At 37.5% G+C, this 14,089-nt stretch overlaps 5 protein-coding genes and 2 non-coding genes across 7 annotated transcripts; 3 read left to right on the forward strand and 4 right to left on the reverse strand.

Moving 5' to 3' along the window:
- Nucleotides 1–308: 308 nt before the first annotated feature.
- On the forward strand, nucleotides 309–1,275 carry SOCG_02559 (ubiquitin-like protein modifier Hub1). Its single transcript, XM_013161051.1, has 3 exons — nucleotides 309–396; nucleotides 469–570; nucleotides 616–1,275. Exons 1-3 carry the CDS (start codon nucleotides 380–382, stop codon nucleotides 716–718), a joined length of 222 nt encoding a protein of 73 aa, XP_013016505.1. The 5' UTR covers nucleotides 309–379; the 3' UTR covers nucleotides 719–1,275.
- A 2-nt stretch (nucleotides 1,276–1,277) lies between these two features.
- SOCG_02560 (P-type ATPase) lies at nucleotides 1,278–4,718 on the forward strand. The gene has a single exon (XM_013161052.1). It carries the CDS (start codon nucleotides 1,883–1,885, stop codon nucleotides 4,583–4,585), a length of 2,703 nt encoding a protein of 900 aa, XP_013016506.1. The 5' UTR covers nucleotides 1,278–1,882; the 3' UTR covers nucleotides 4,586–4,718.
- Nucleotides 4,719–4,795: 77 nt separating this feature from the next.
- Nucleotides 4,796–10,833, forward strand: SOCG_02561 (autophagy associated protein Atg2). The gene has a single exon (XM_013161053.1). The coding sequence runs from the start codon at nucleotides 5,159–5,161 to the stop codon at nucleotides 10,058–10,060; it is 4,902 nt and encodes a 1,633-aa protein (XP_013016507.1). The 5' UTR covers nucleotides 4,796–5,158; the 3' UTR covers nucleotides 10,061–10,833.
- Nucleotides 10,542–10,613, reverse strand: SOCG_16213. The gene has a single exon. It is a non-coding gene; the product is annotated as a tRNA-Gln (tRNA).
- SOCG_16214 lies at nucleotides 10,812–10,883 on the reverse strand. The gene has a single exon. It is a non-coding gene; the product is annotated as a tRNA-Gln (tRNA).
- A 162-nt stretch (nucleotides 10,884–11,045) lies between these two features.
- SOCG_02562 (60S ribosomal protein L37a) lies at nucleotides 11,046–11,671 on the reverse strand. The gene is made up of 2 exons (XM_013161054.1): nucleotides 11,373–11,671; nucleotides 11,046–11,264 (listed from the first exon to the last, which is right to left on the reverse strand). The coding sequence occupies exons 1-2, from the start codon at nucleotides 11,527–11,529 to the stop codon at nucleotides 11,137–11,139; spliced, it is 285 nt and encodes a 94-aa protein (XP_013016508.1). The 5' UTR covers nucleotides 11,530–11,671; the 3' UTR covers nucleotides 11,046–11,136.
- On the reverse strand, nucleotides 11,608–13,717 carry SOCG_02563 (tubulin alpha 2). Its single transcript, XM_013161055.1, has one exon. It carries the CDS (start codon nucleotides 13,661–13,663, stop codon nucleotides 12,314–12,316), a length of 1,350 nt encoding a protein of 449 aa, XP_013016509.1. The 5' UTR covers nucleotides 13,664–13,717; the 3' UTR covers nucleotides 11,608–12,313.
- Between the last annotated feature and the right edge of the window lie 372 nt (nucleotides 13,718–14,089).

Below are 14,089 nucleotides of genomic sequence, written 5' to 3' on the forward strand. Positions count from 1 at the left end.
TTTTTCTGTGCATATAATCTGTTCTAAATAATTTTAAAAATATCTTAAAAAGATTAATTTGTAATATGAAAGCATTTATTTCATACTACAGTGATTCAATAAAAAATTTTTACATTTTAAATCGTTCAAATAAAACTTGGGAATTAGAAATTCGGTTCTACTCGTAACTTGCATTTGTCCAGTTACAGTTTTTATTTACTAAATTACTAAATTATATTTCATTCCGTTGAGTTAAATCAATTTTTATACTATTGCCTTACTGTCGTGCATATGTTTATTTTCTGGCCTTGGCTGTTTGTAGGAACGAACCAACGTAACATTGTCACTTGAATTCAAAGGCAATCATGGTAAGAATGCCAGCAAGAACCAAACAGCAAAAATGATTGAAGTTCTCTGGTAAGCTAAATTTCGTGGAAAATAATGTTTATTTTTTGTGAGAGTATGTCTGACTAATGCCGTGTTCCTTAGCAATGATCGACTTGGCAAGAAAGTGCGTGTGAAATGCATGCCTGACGATACGATAGGTGACTTTAAAAAGCTTGTTGCTGCTCAAACTGGTACAGACCCAAGGTAGTTATTAAATAAGCAATAGGGATTGTTGCTAACAAATTGAAGGAGAATTGTGTTGAGAAAATGGCACAGCACTTACAAGGACAACATCACTTTAGCCGACTATGAAATTCATGATGGAATGAGCTTGGAGCTATATTATTCTTAAAGAAGTTACCTTGTTGCTGCTGCATGGGTAGAATTTGTGAGTTATTTACATTAAGTTCCTTAGCTATATAGAAATTCATTTGTTTTGAATCCCAGGATTTTCGTTTATGGTTTGTTGTTCAAGTCGTTTCACAGGTCGTTGTTTGAATAGTGAATTTGGTACAAATAGGTCTATCACTGAGTAAACTGGTTGTTGAAAAATCATCATGAACTCATCGTGTCTGGCCCAAGAATGCCTTTGTTTCTTTTTCTTCTGGGTTGAATGCCAAATCTCAGAGTTTGGCATGCGATTTTCCATATGGTATGTACAAATAAAAGGATTCTATAATTGCAAATGATAGTGTTTTTTTGTTTTCCATTGTTCCTTGATGGTCATTGAATCTTATAGTCAAATATTGATTTTTAAAATATGCTATGACTTGTAAAAATACCCAAGATTTTTGCCTAGTATAACAACATTATTTCGATTTCTAAATAAATTACAATAAACCTAAAAAATATATAACCAGAGAAGCTCCCTGACATTGATTTGCATCGTTATTCTTTTTATTTTGTAATGAAACAAAAGCACAGAAACCATCAAGATTTAGGCAATTGCGATTCTAATCTTGATTTCTCAACTATTCAAAAAACTCTAATCAAATCACTTGACTATAAGCTTCTCATTGCATGCCTCTACGACCAAGATCAACTAGATTTCCTGAGACAGCCATTTTAATCACAGACAGTACTGCTCACCCGGAAAAGGTACGATTTGAACAATCTTTACATACACGGTCAAATTTTTCGTTCATTACTTCTTCTTTTTGACAAAAAAAATATTATAGAGGGAGAAAATCTACTTATAAGTGTTGCTTTGAGATTTTGTTCAAATTTAAAACGAAAATCAGTGTACTTGGTGGATTCACTACGGGGGACTTTCAGTTACTAAAAAGCTTACATGTATTCTGGTTTTAAAGCGGCCTTTCGACTTTAATTCGTAGCACCGCTCTGTGTTACATGGCAACTTGCCTTGCAAGTATTTCGGACCTAAGTCACTCTTTATCAAGCTAGACGACAAAATTTCCTCGCTTATTATTTTCATTCTTAATTTTTGTGTTCTAAAATTTTTCTTTTCTTTCTTTGTTTCCTTCCCTGATATTCTTGTTGAACAGACTTGTTTTCTATGAGTAATCCATATTTATCTTACACGACTGAACAGACGTGTACAGACCTCGAAACCGACGTGCATGTAGGTCTTTCTAACATCCAGGATATTGCTAAACGTCATACGGTTTATGGGGATAATGACTTAGCAGTTGATGATGATGAATCTATAGTCGTGCAATTTTTGAAGCAGTTCATTCAGGATCCTCTTATACTGTTGTTATTTGCAAGTGCTGCAATTTCTATTCTATTAGGAAATATTGACGATGCCTTCAGTATTGCCTTGGCTATCTTCATTGTAGTGACCGTTGGATTCGTTCAAGAATACCGCTCTGAAAAATCACTTGAAGCTCTTAATAATCTTGTCCCCCATTATTGCAATGTCATTCGTTCTGGTGTCTCTCAACATGTTGTTGCTACCAAGTTAGTACCAGGTGATTTAATTTCTCTACAAATCGGTGATCGTGTACCCGCGGATCTTCGCATTGTTGATGCCGTTGAGTTCGAAGTCGATGAGTCCAACTTGACAGGAGAAACTAATCCTAGAAAAAAAACCACTGAACCACTGATGTCCAATTTACCGTTGGGCGAACGAAATAATATGGCATTCATGGGAACTCTTGTTCGTCATGGCCATGGACGAGGTATTGTAGTTGCTACTGGAGCTGATACAGAGTTTGGACGTGTTTTTCTAACCATGCGTGAAACTGAAAAACCAAAAACTCCTCTTCAAAACAGTATGGATCATTTAGGAAAGCAGTTATCAGCTATATCTATTGCTGGAATTGCGATTATTGTTCTGGTTGGATTTTTCCAAGGAAAAAAATGGCTAGAAATGCTTACTATTGGGGTTAGTTTAGCGGTTGCTGCAATTCCAGAGGGGCTTCCTATTATCGTTACTGTTACTCTAGCATTAGGTGTTTTACGAATGTCAAAGAAGAGAGCTATTGTTAGGCGTTTACCGAGTGTAGAAACCCTTGGGAGCGTGAATGTTATTTGTTCGGATAAAACCGGAACTCTCACAATGAACCACATGACAGTGACGAAAATGTACACCCCAGGCATGACCACGCCTTGCATTATACCGGATGGCGATCATCTTGATTTTTCTATTGAAAAAACTGTCGGTATGAACAAGCTTCTATTGTCTGCGGCTCTGTGTAATAACAGCAAACGGCATGTGAATAAATCTGATGCCATCCTCGACACTACCAGCCCGTGGGCTGGGTTTCCGGTTGACGTTGCCTTAATTGAATGCTGCGAGCGCTTCGGTTTAAATGATCCAAGAGGTTCTTATTCTCGCCTTTCAGAAATGCCGTTTAACAGTGAGCGCAAATATATGTCTGTTATCACTAATTTTAACTCGACCAAAACTACTTTTATGAAGGGAGCAATGGATCATGTATTAAAAAGCTGTGCTTACTACACGGATAGCGCTGGTGTTCAACATGAACTGACACCCAGCATACGTGATGAGATTCGCAGTCATGAAATGGACATGGCTAAAACTGGTTTACGGATTATCGCTGCAGCTAGTGGAATAATCCCTAATAAGTTGGTGTTCCACGGTTTGTTTGGTATAAATGATCCCCCAAGACCTTACGTTCGTGAGAGCATCCAACAATTAATGACTGGTGGCGTTCGTATCATAATGATCACCGGAGACAGTATCGTTACCGCTGTCAGCGTTGCTAGAGCACTAGGTATGGCTTTACCGAGCAGTGACCAAGATGCAATTCAAAACTATGCCATTACCGGTGATCAGCTAGATGAGCTAGACGACTCGTCAATACGAGATGTTGTATCCCGTGCAGTAGTTTTCGCTCGGACGACGCCTCATCATAAAATGAAGATTGTAAAGGCACTTCAATCATTAGGCGACGTTGTCGCAATGACTGGAGATGGTGTTAACGATGCTCCGGCTTTGAAATTGGCGGATATTGGTATCGCCATGGGCCGTCAAGGCACCGATGTTGCTAAAGAAGCAGCTGACATGATCTTAACCGATGATTCATTTGCAACTATATTACACGCGGTGGAAGAAGGAAAAGGCATATTCAACAACATTCGTAATTTTATTACTTTCCAACTTTCTACGAGTGTTGCGGCGTTGTCATTAATTGCAATCTCTTCCTTATTTGGTCTACAAAACCCATTGAATGCTATGCAGATATTGTGGATTAATATTTTGATGGATGGTCCGCCGGCTCAAAGTCTCGGCGTCGAAGCCGTTGACGACGACGTAATGATGAAGCCTCCTCGTCCTAGAAATGCTCCAATTCTAACTGTACAATTGTTGAAGCGGGTTCTTATAAGTGCTTTTATAATTGTACTTGTAACTACCTTAATTTTTACAGTCGAAAAGAAGGACGGTGAGGTCACTGCTCGTGATACGACTATGACTTTTACATGCTTTGTTCTTTTCGATATGTTTAATGCTTTGTCTTGTCGTTCTGAAACAAAGTCCGTATTCAAATTGGGAATTTTTTCCAATCGAATGTTTAATATTGCCGTTGGAGGATCCTTACTTGGTCAAGCTCTTGTTATATATATGCCTCTTTTCCAAAAAATTTTCCAAACGGAAGCTTTGGGACTTAAGGATATCGTTACGTTAATAATCTACACCAGCTCTGTTTTATGGGTTGACGAAATTCGAAAATGGTACCTTCACCGTAAAGGCCTTGTTCGAACCAAGAGTACTAAGATACTAGGAAGCGTCTAACTTTTCTTTGATTCTCTTGTCCAAAATTCTTACCTTGTTACTTGTAATATCCAAATTTGTTAGAATAGATAAGTCTGTTTAATAATATACGAACTTTATATGCTATGAAGTCTCGTCTTTTTCTATAGTTCAATGTTACTAGTTTCTTTTAAAAGGAGTTGGTTGTTTGTCCAACTTCATGTTCAAGCTAACAATTCATTTGATAGTTAAGTCCATTTCAATATTTTGTAATTTTATATCAAATATTGTTATTAAAAACTTATCAGTTGTCTCTCATAGCTTCAATTGATTTTACATCACACTAGTATAGTGCTTCCAGTTCTTTTACTTTTGAGGATTCGAAAGCTTCCCTGCCTTGCTAACGTCAACAACACCTTCCAGAGTTTATGTATTAATGTTCTATGAAATTTCTATTTAAGATTAATATTACTTTGGCTGTCATTTTTGGAATGTTATCATTGGTATTAACTGCAAGGATGATTCTGACCAGAACCAAATCCTCAACGAATGCCGCAATTGTTTCGTAAATAGCAACAATAATAGGTCTATTGATTTAGAGTAGATCTATAGAAGATGAGGTTACCCGCATGGTTAAAAAACTCGTCTTCTTGGCTATGGACTGCTGCGTTGTCGGGGGCAGTTCAACGTCGACTACTAGCGTTCGCTTTACAGAAGCTCATAGGATCAATACTTCAAGAAGATGTTCGCCCAGAGGATATACAGCTCTTATTTTCAAAAGGCGTATTGGTATTGTCTAATTTGCAATTGAATTGTGAGTTTTTAAATGCAATCATCCCATTTCCTACCATTAGAGTATTAAAAGGTTACGTGAAGAAATTGGTTCTGCACGTGAATCTTACGGATCTTGTTAATCTGAATGTGGAACTCGAAGTCCAAGGACTGGCTTTAGATATTACGCTTACCCAATCTGATGAATACATGGGTTCTACAATCTACCAGGATGCCTCATCTCAAATCGATATACTTGATAATGTGGTAGAGTATATGAGTAAGACAGCTTCCCAAGATTTTGAGGAAGAGGTTAGAAGTGAGGGGCTTGATAATGAGATACCTGACAATTCCCGCAATTTACTTGACAGCATTTTACAGAAGTGTCTTGCTTCCACTTCCGTGATTGTGGAACATCTAAAATTTAAAATCATGCCATCTTCTCTTGCGGCTTTGGAATTGAGTGTCGATTTTATTAACTTTTCTTCATTTAATAACAGCTCCTCGTCACGGTTACTCAATATATCTGGAATCGTTCTGAGTATGGTCAGGAAGGAAAAAAGTTTTGAGGATCGCAATTCGTCATCTTCGAGAGGTCTTGCTCATTCTTTGAGTTCCTCTACCTCTAGTAGTATGGAGGATGCACGAAGTTTTTTTACACCTGAGTCTGAGGCAACTGAATCTCAAACAATGTGTATCAATGCTAAAGAGATTGATGCCTCTGATTCCTCTTCTTCTAACCAGAATAAATCAAAGGAGATAGATCGTGTTATTTTTTTCCGCTCTACTGGTGAATTTCGATGTGTATTCAGTATTGAGGTCTCAACGTTAATGGTTATAGAAGCCCATGTTCCTCCTTGCGAGTTTGATCTATCCCCTCAGATTTGCGCTTTTCTGTTATACTTAGTTAAGCTATTCAATGATTCATCGAATTTATCCAAAATGGAATCAGATTCAGCAAAGTCCCCTCTTAATAATCTCCAACTGGATATTCACATGTCTTCATTCAAAGCGAATGTTCATTGTAGGCTACCTGATAGAGTAGAACGTTTTTCTCCGGCGGACGCTTTAAATCAGCTTCATTGGGTTCCTAAAAAATCTTCTAATCTCGAAATACATTTTAATCAAATTCAGATATCTAATGATGATCATGACCTTAATGACCTGTTAATGACTTTTTCCAATTTTGAGATATTTATGGACGGTAGCCCCTTAATTTCGCTTCATAAAGCTATGTACTCATCTTGTACTATTAATTTTCATATGGAAAACTTACAGTCTACTTTAAAGCTACAAATGTCAAGCGGCGAAATTTCTTTACCGTTAGAAAAATTTGTTCATCTTCAGGAACTTTTTACTACGTTTTTTAAAGACTTCACAATGCTTGAAGATTCGTATCTAGGTTTAAGTGAATTCAGCAGACGACGCGGTGGTTACCAATCTTCAAGTTCCCTAAACGTAGAATCTACAAGTCCAACATTTGAAGTTATAGTCTTATTTGATCGTTTTCAATTTCAGCTCACAAAGCATCATTCGGATCAACTCATCACTTGCTTTACTATAGCTTCCAGTTATTTGCAACTAACTAAAAAATCTTTGGGAACCTTTTCTTCCATTCTAGTGTTTTCTAAAAATATAACTTTTGACATAGAGAACTATTCTGCTGTTGGATACCCTTGGAAAAGCATTTCATCAGAGACTGTTTTGCGAATTTCCAATGGTATTTTTGAAACACATTCAAACTCCGGATTATCAGCATTTACTGTATCTGTTCAACAAGATGAATTTTATCATCCGAAGTTTCAGAAATTAGCGAATAAATCTCCCTGTCATGAAAACCATTTTTATGTCGCTTTTGACGGACTTCATTTAACAATTAAAAAAAGAGTGATAGAGTCTATTAGTTCATTAATTGGCGATCTATCCTCCGCATTCGTCAACTCTGGAACTCCCAAAAATGAAGTACAGCCGGACTTTAGACATTTTTTGAAAATACGCGTTCGTAATTTTTCGTTGCATTCATATCACGATGATGATAACTCTTTACTTTTGAAATCTGACAGAATAAAGCATTATATGTCATGGGTTGGAGCAGAAATGATAAGCTTAGATTCTCGTACTTACAATCTTTCGGCTTATTATTCTACACGTTTATTCAACAACAGACCACTATTGTCAGTTGTGAGGAATTTAAAAAATGGCGAGAAAAATATATTAAATCTGTTTCTGACGTTTTCTTCTCTAAATCAATCTGATTCTACTAATAAATTTCGAATAAGTATAATTGACTTAGGATATGAACATTACATAACTGATTTTTGGCTCTCTAAATTCTTGGAAACTTACTTCCCGCAGGATCCTGAGGTGCCTTTTCTCGAATTTCCTAAATTTCCTTATGGCATAAACCTCACCGTATCTGACTGTATTTTAGGATTGAACCCATCAAGCATGGAATCAAAGTTATTGATGCATTTAAAAGCTCTTGAAGTTCAGATTGGTGCCATTACGTTGGAAACAACGATTAACATTAAGGCTTTCACAAGTGAGGCTTTTTTATACATAACCAATAAATTAAATGAAGATGTTATGTCTGAAAAGAGACCCTTTTTTCAAGAAGAACTTGGGACATCTGACGCTAAATTGTCGCAACTGGCAGCCGATGAAACGATTGGTTTTGTGATTCAGTCACTTGGTTACATCGAATTGGCAAGAATATCGGGTCTAAATACAGAAATGACAGTAGGGATTAATAAGGGAGATTTAAGTACGCTTATAAACCTCAGCAATGGTGATTTGCATCTTCAATCCTGTGCTGACAGCACTCAACTATTTTTCCAAATAATAACCGATTGTTCAGCATCAAATAACGTTGATGAAGTCAAAAATTACTTAGTATTGCCTAATCCCAACTACTCGGATTTGCTTAAGGGAGTCGACACCGATTTTTTCGCTGATAATGTGAACCTAGCAAGTCCTAAGTCGTCAGATACCGGCATTTCCGTGAGCAGTCAAACTCTGGACATTGTTAACGATTACTATGCTTCTTCTGTTAGTTCAGAGGAAGAATTGTGTCCGTCAGTAGCTTCAAAGGGTTCCTCTCAAAGTGAACTTTTGTCCGATGAATATGATAATTTAAATTTTTCTGATGAGGAGGCTTTGGCATCCGAAGATAGATTAAAACAAGATATTGAGCTTATTGAGGATCATTTCTTCACTCGAGGATCCATTGAGCATCACGACCACTTTGATAAGGCTAATGAGTACGATATGAAACTGATAGTATCCAACATTCGTATAAATTGGGAATTATTCGATGGCTACGACTGGAATTCGACTAGAGAAGTTATATCTGAAGTTATCAAAGCATATGTACAGAATGGTAAAACAAGAAATAAGGATCGGGTTGAAACTCATGTTTTTGAAAGCATATGTCTTGAAGGATTTTCTAAGTTTGAAAAAATTTATTTTGATAAGATTGCCGAGGCCATTGATTTAAATAGTCGACTGGAACCGGAACCTCTTTCTAAGTTCGATCGGCAGCACATTCTACGATTAGGTCGGTCGACTAGCAACAAAGTATTGATTGAGATAATTGGTTTAACGGGCGGTTTTACATCCTTACGAGGAGAAAAAATTTCAAATGAAGTGTTAAGTGAACTAGAACTTGGCATCAAAGATTTGACTATTTACGATCGTTTGCCTTCATCAACCTGGAATAAGTTTTTTAGTCGTGATTCTCGGTCGTCTTCATTAAAAAATAGGAATCATCATTTGAATTTAAGATTTGCTAGAGTACGCCCTTTACCAGAAATAATGAACACTGAGTTACAGGTGGAAATCGGAATTTTACCCTCAAAGATGTATATAGATCAAGATACACTGGATTTCATAATTCGCTTTTTCGCATTTAAATCAGAAGTTCCAACAGAAACTGATGTTTCTACTACAAACCTTCCATTTTTCCAGTCTATATGTGTTCATGCTACACATTTCATAGTCGATTATAAGTTCAAGAATCCCAACTCTGCTGGGATAAAAAGTGGAAGATTACCCGATTTTGGAAACTTTCTCGTCGTTCAAGGTTCGGAAGTTTTTCTGAGGCAATTACAAATTTACGGTCTTTCCGGTTTCGAGGAATTCTTACATGCTCTATTGACGGTTTGGTTTCAGGATATACGAAACAACCAACTGCAAAAGGTGCTTAATGGATTAGTCCCTATTCGAACGCTATTTACTGTCGGAAGTGGAGTGAAAGATATATTTGTGTCTCCTGTAAAAGGTTTACAGAAAAAGCGTTCAATGAGAAGATTCCGACATGGAGTGTTAAAATTTACTGGAAAATATATGAATGACCTTTTATCATTCAATGCACAGGGAATGACAGGCACACATGCATTGTTGAAACAAGTTGAGGAGTATCTGCAATCCTCAAGAGAATTGCGATCAAAAAGATTTAGTTATTATGCAAACCAACCTGAATCATTGGAACAAGGATTACTGGAGGGTTACCATGGTTTCCGGCAGGGTTTGGTGGGAGCAAAAACAACATTACAATCCATTCCCAGTGAGGCATCTCAGCGAACGAGTTTTAGTAGCGCTGCTCAAGTAGTGAGCAAAAAGATGCCGTTAGCTATGCTGAAACCTATGGTTGGAGCCACAGAAGCAGTTTCAAAAACCTTGTGGGGTTTATCTAATTCGCTGCAACCTCAACGCAGGCATAACCTTCAAGAAAAATACAAGAGATAATTTTTCAAAATCTGAGGTTTTACGAATCTTTGATTTTTTTTATCACGCCTTCGATAATGGTTTTCTTGTTTACTTCTCTGATACAAGGAATGATAGCGTCGGTTGGAAATTTTTAATATTGAGAAACGAATATTATCTTACTAAATACTAAGATTAAAGCCTGTCAATTCGGCTGTATGCTAAAGTCTTTTATTTTAATTGTTTATGCCTAATCCCGAATGCTATGATTTTCATTTGCAAAGTTGAGATTTCAATGTGAATAGGAACTTCATTCTTTACTGGCGGAGTAAGATATTCGCAGCTATAATGAATATTAATTTAATGACTAATTATTGACTATGGATCTTTAGAAGTAGTTCTTTTTCTTTTAAAACGATTTTTTACGTTGCAAGCAAGACATTCTTCCTAGTTTGCTATCGATGAACTTCTTGTAGGAGGTTCCATCTTCAGTTGTTTAACATTTTTAAAAAGAAAATAAAGAAGGTCGTACTGGGAATCGAACCCAGGTCTCGAGAATCAAAATCTCATGTGCTAGCCATTACACCATACAACCGTTTTGATTTCAGCTTCAAGAATAAACTAATCGTATTAATTTTTCAAAGAGCCATACCAAAGATCACGCCAGAAGAATAATGTTAACAGTTTCCTGAAAGAAAAGCAGGCAGTAGGAAGCAAAAAAAGCAGCTGCTTTAACGTAGTTTATTGTCGGCTATACAGCTGAACTATGGAACCAAAAAAGTACGGTTGACGAAGGTCGTACTGGGAATCGAACCCAGGTCCCGAGAATCAGAATCTCATGTGCTAACCACTACACCATACAACCGTAGCTTGATAGGTTGATGAACAAGTAACTATATGAAGGGAAACCGAGGAAGCTAACATACAGCATTCTTTATGCATCTCATTAGAAATACAGTACGAAAAAATTTACGAACACTGTACAACTTACTAACAAGTCTAATTTACAAATAACCTTACAGTCTACATTTAATTTCCCTCAAATTTATATCCCGCATCGCGCGTAAATTACACCTCAATTCATGAATGTAAGTAACTGGAATAGCTGTCTATTGAACTTAGACTTCGACCATTTCACGAAGACGGCGAATAGTGGAGCGAGCGCTAGTGGCAGCAGGAGTAGTGACGGTCCAAGCACCACCGGCCATAGCCTTACCGCAAGCCTTACCGCGGCAGTTCCAGATTCCTGTGTACATGTTAATTAAACTTTCTTTAAATTACAGTTAATTGTAGTCACGGTATCCAATCCGATGTAAAAGCAAAGCAGATCAAAACCATGAAAATATTTACATACCAGCAGCAGAGCGCTTCACAGTGTTACGACCGCAGAAAGGGCATTGATAACGAGCATGTTGCTGAACCTCAATCTTGCGGACGTCACGACGCAAAGAAGCACCATAACGAACGCCATATTTACCGGTCACACCAACCTTTTTAGTTCTCTTCGTCATCTTGGATGGGGTGTTTTGCGTTGGGTGAGTTTTCTCAAGCCTTGCATTCCTGGAATATGCAAAGTGTGACTGTTTTTTCTACAGGCGAAAATTCCTTGAAAGTAACAATGTTACTTAAAGTAAACAACGAATAAAAGTTAATGTCAACTGGCTGTACGTGCTAGTATGTGATGAGTGCTTCTTTAAAGGAATGAATGGAAGAAGGATGGAATTTTAGAACACTTTTCATTTTGGAGGATAGTATGGGTTTCAATTCTAAGTGTTAAAAAAGTTTCATGATGTCACCACAGCAAAAAGCAAAAACAATATAGGCAATGCTTTGAATACCATTTGTTAGACTAATGAAAAGATCACAAAGAATGAATACTATACTAGTGTCTGTAAAGAGCCATATAACAAAAGACGAGGAGTTGATGGATTGCAATATATAGGAACCCGAACCAACTAATAAAAAAAATGAGAAACATGGGTTATTGTTTCTGTACAGAGCATTCGTTGCATCTAACAAACGAGCAATGAGTATACGTAGGAAGAATGGAAATTCTCGAACGTCAAAAGACCACAAAATCCTTTCATAAGAATGCATGTGCGAGTCAAACCATGTAGCAAAACTTTTAGGGAATACCAACAGTGAATAGAAAAAAATAAATGTAAATATGTATGGGAAAAAAATGAACGGACATAGACAGCGTTTAGATACAACTTTTCTTTTTTTGCTTTTTTTTACTTAGTAAAAGGAAAGACGATTTTAGAGGATAAATATTACAGAGGTTCATCGTTACGATTAGTATTCCTCTTCCATGTAGTCAGCCTCCATTGAATCTTGGCCAACTTCTTCATAATCACGTTCCAAAGCAGCAAGATCTTCACGTGCTTCAGAAAATTCACCTTCTTCCATACCTTCACCAACATACCAGTGAACGAATGCACGCTTGCTATACATAAGGTCGAACTTGTGGTCTAAGCGAGACCAGGCCTCGGCTATAGAAGTAGTGTTGGAAAGCATGCAAACAGCTCTGTCTACCTTTGCAATGTCACTTCCTTCAATATGCTGAGGAGGACGGTCGCAAATACCAATTTTGAAACCAGTAGGACACCAATCGACAAACTGGATGGTACGCTTAGCTTTAATGCTGGTAACAGCAGATTGAACATCACGAGGAATTACATCACCGCGGTAAAGCAAGCAAGTAGCCATGTAACGACCGGCGCGGGGATCACACTTGACCATTTGGTTGTAAGGTTCAAAGCATTGATTGGTAATATCTTGAACTGAGTGAGATTCGTGATAGGCCTTGGCGGCACTCACAATAGGGGCATAGGTGACTAATGGGAAATGAATTCGGGGATAAGGGACCAAATTGGTTTGGAATTCAGCTAAATCGACGTTCAAGCTGCCTTCGAAACGAAGAGAGGCTGTAATAGAAGATACGACTTGAGCAATCAAACGATTCAAATTCTCATATGAAGGGCGCTCAATGTCAAGGTTTCTACGACAAATATCATAGCAAGACTCGTTGTCAACCATGAAGGTACAATCTGCCAAATCAAGAGTAGCATGAGTTGTCAAGACAGAATTGTAAGGCTCAACAACGGATGTACTTACTTGAGGAGCTGGGTATACTGAAAACTGAAGCTTGGATTTTTTAGTATATTCCATGGCCAAGCGCTCGAGCAAAAGAGCTCCAAAACCAGAACCAGTACCACCACCGAAAGAGTGAAAAACGAGAAAACCCTGGAGACCAGAGCAGTTGTCTGCGATACGACGGACTTTGTCTGTCACTTCATCTACGAGTTCCTTTCCGACAGTGTAATGACCACGGGCATAGTTATTTGAAGCGTCTTCCTTACCAGTAATTAGTTGCTCAGGATGGAAAAGGTCCCGGTAGGGTCCAGTGCGTACTTCATCAATCACGTTGGGCTCCAAATCAACATAAATACTTCTAGGAATATATTTTCCTTGACCTGTTTCTGTAAAAAAGGTAGAGAACCCATTGTCTTGGCTGTTCGGGTCAGCTTCTGGGGTCATATAACCGTCTGGTTGGATTCCATGTTCCAAACAGTAAAGCTCCCAGCAAGCATTACCAATTTGAGTTCCTGCCTGACCAACGTGAATGGAAATGATCTCTCTCATCTCGTTTGTCTTCTGAGGTATTCTAACTGGATGCTAAAATGTTTGGTTTATGGCAGGTTTGCTGCTCTCGTAAACCAAACAATGGTCATATAACACTTTCCACTGTAGTGCGGTAATACATGCAGCGAAGAACTACAATATACCATAGTAAATAAACCCAAAAAATTACAAATTCATGGAAATTTGGCTAATTCATTTATCTAAAAGTGTAAAACGTCTCTAGATGAATTCTATCCTAAAATCTGAGTACGAAAACGACGCTATTTGAGATATTTATAAAACTTGCCTAAAATGTATCGTTGCAAGGCAAAATGAGCAAGTCAATTAAGAAACTAAATCGAACAACTAGACAGGATTTGTAGACTTTACAAAAAACAGTCTAAGACATCTTGTTTTGCATATCCAATTTTGTTTATTAAGCGACGA

This window comes from Schizosaccharomyces octosporus (assembly GCF_000150505.1).
Source record: "Schizosaccharomyces octosporus yFS286 unplaced genomic scaffold supercont6.1, whole genome shotgun sequence".
Lineage (NCBI taxonomy): Eukaryota > Fungi > Ascomycota > Schizosaccharomycetes > Schizosaccharomycetales > Schizosaccharomycetaceae > Schizosaccharomyces > Schizosaccharomyces octosporus.

Excerpts from the sequence above, each read along its gene's own strand:
- SOCG_02563 (XM_013161055.1), bottom strand. The coding sequence starts at position 13,663 with ATGAGAGAGATCATTTCCATTCACGTTGGTCAGGCAGGAACTCAAATT.
- SOCG_02561 (XM_013161053.1), top strand. The coding sequence starts at position 5,159 with ATGAGGTTACCCGCATGGTTAAAAAACTCGTCTTCTTGGCTATGGACT.
- SOCG_02559 (XM_013161051.1), top strand. Across the intron at positions 571-615 it reads CAAACTGGTACAGACCCAAG|GAGAATTGTGTTGAGAAAAT; the intron begins GTAGTTATTAAA and ends AACAAATTGAAG.
- SOCG_02560 (XM_013161052.1), top strand. The coding sequence starts at position 1,883 with ATGAGTAATCCATATTTATCTTACACGACTGAACAGACGTGTACAGAC.
- SOCG_02562 (XM_013161054.1), bottom strand. The coding sequence starts at position 11,529 with ATGACGAAGAGAACTAAAAAGGTTGGTGTGACCGGTAAATATGGCGTT. Across the intron at positions 11,265-11,372 it reads TGTGAAGCGCTCTGCTGCTG|GAATCTGGAACTGCCGCGGT; the intron begins GTATGTAAATAT and ends ACATGTACACAG.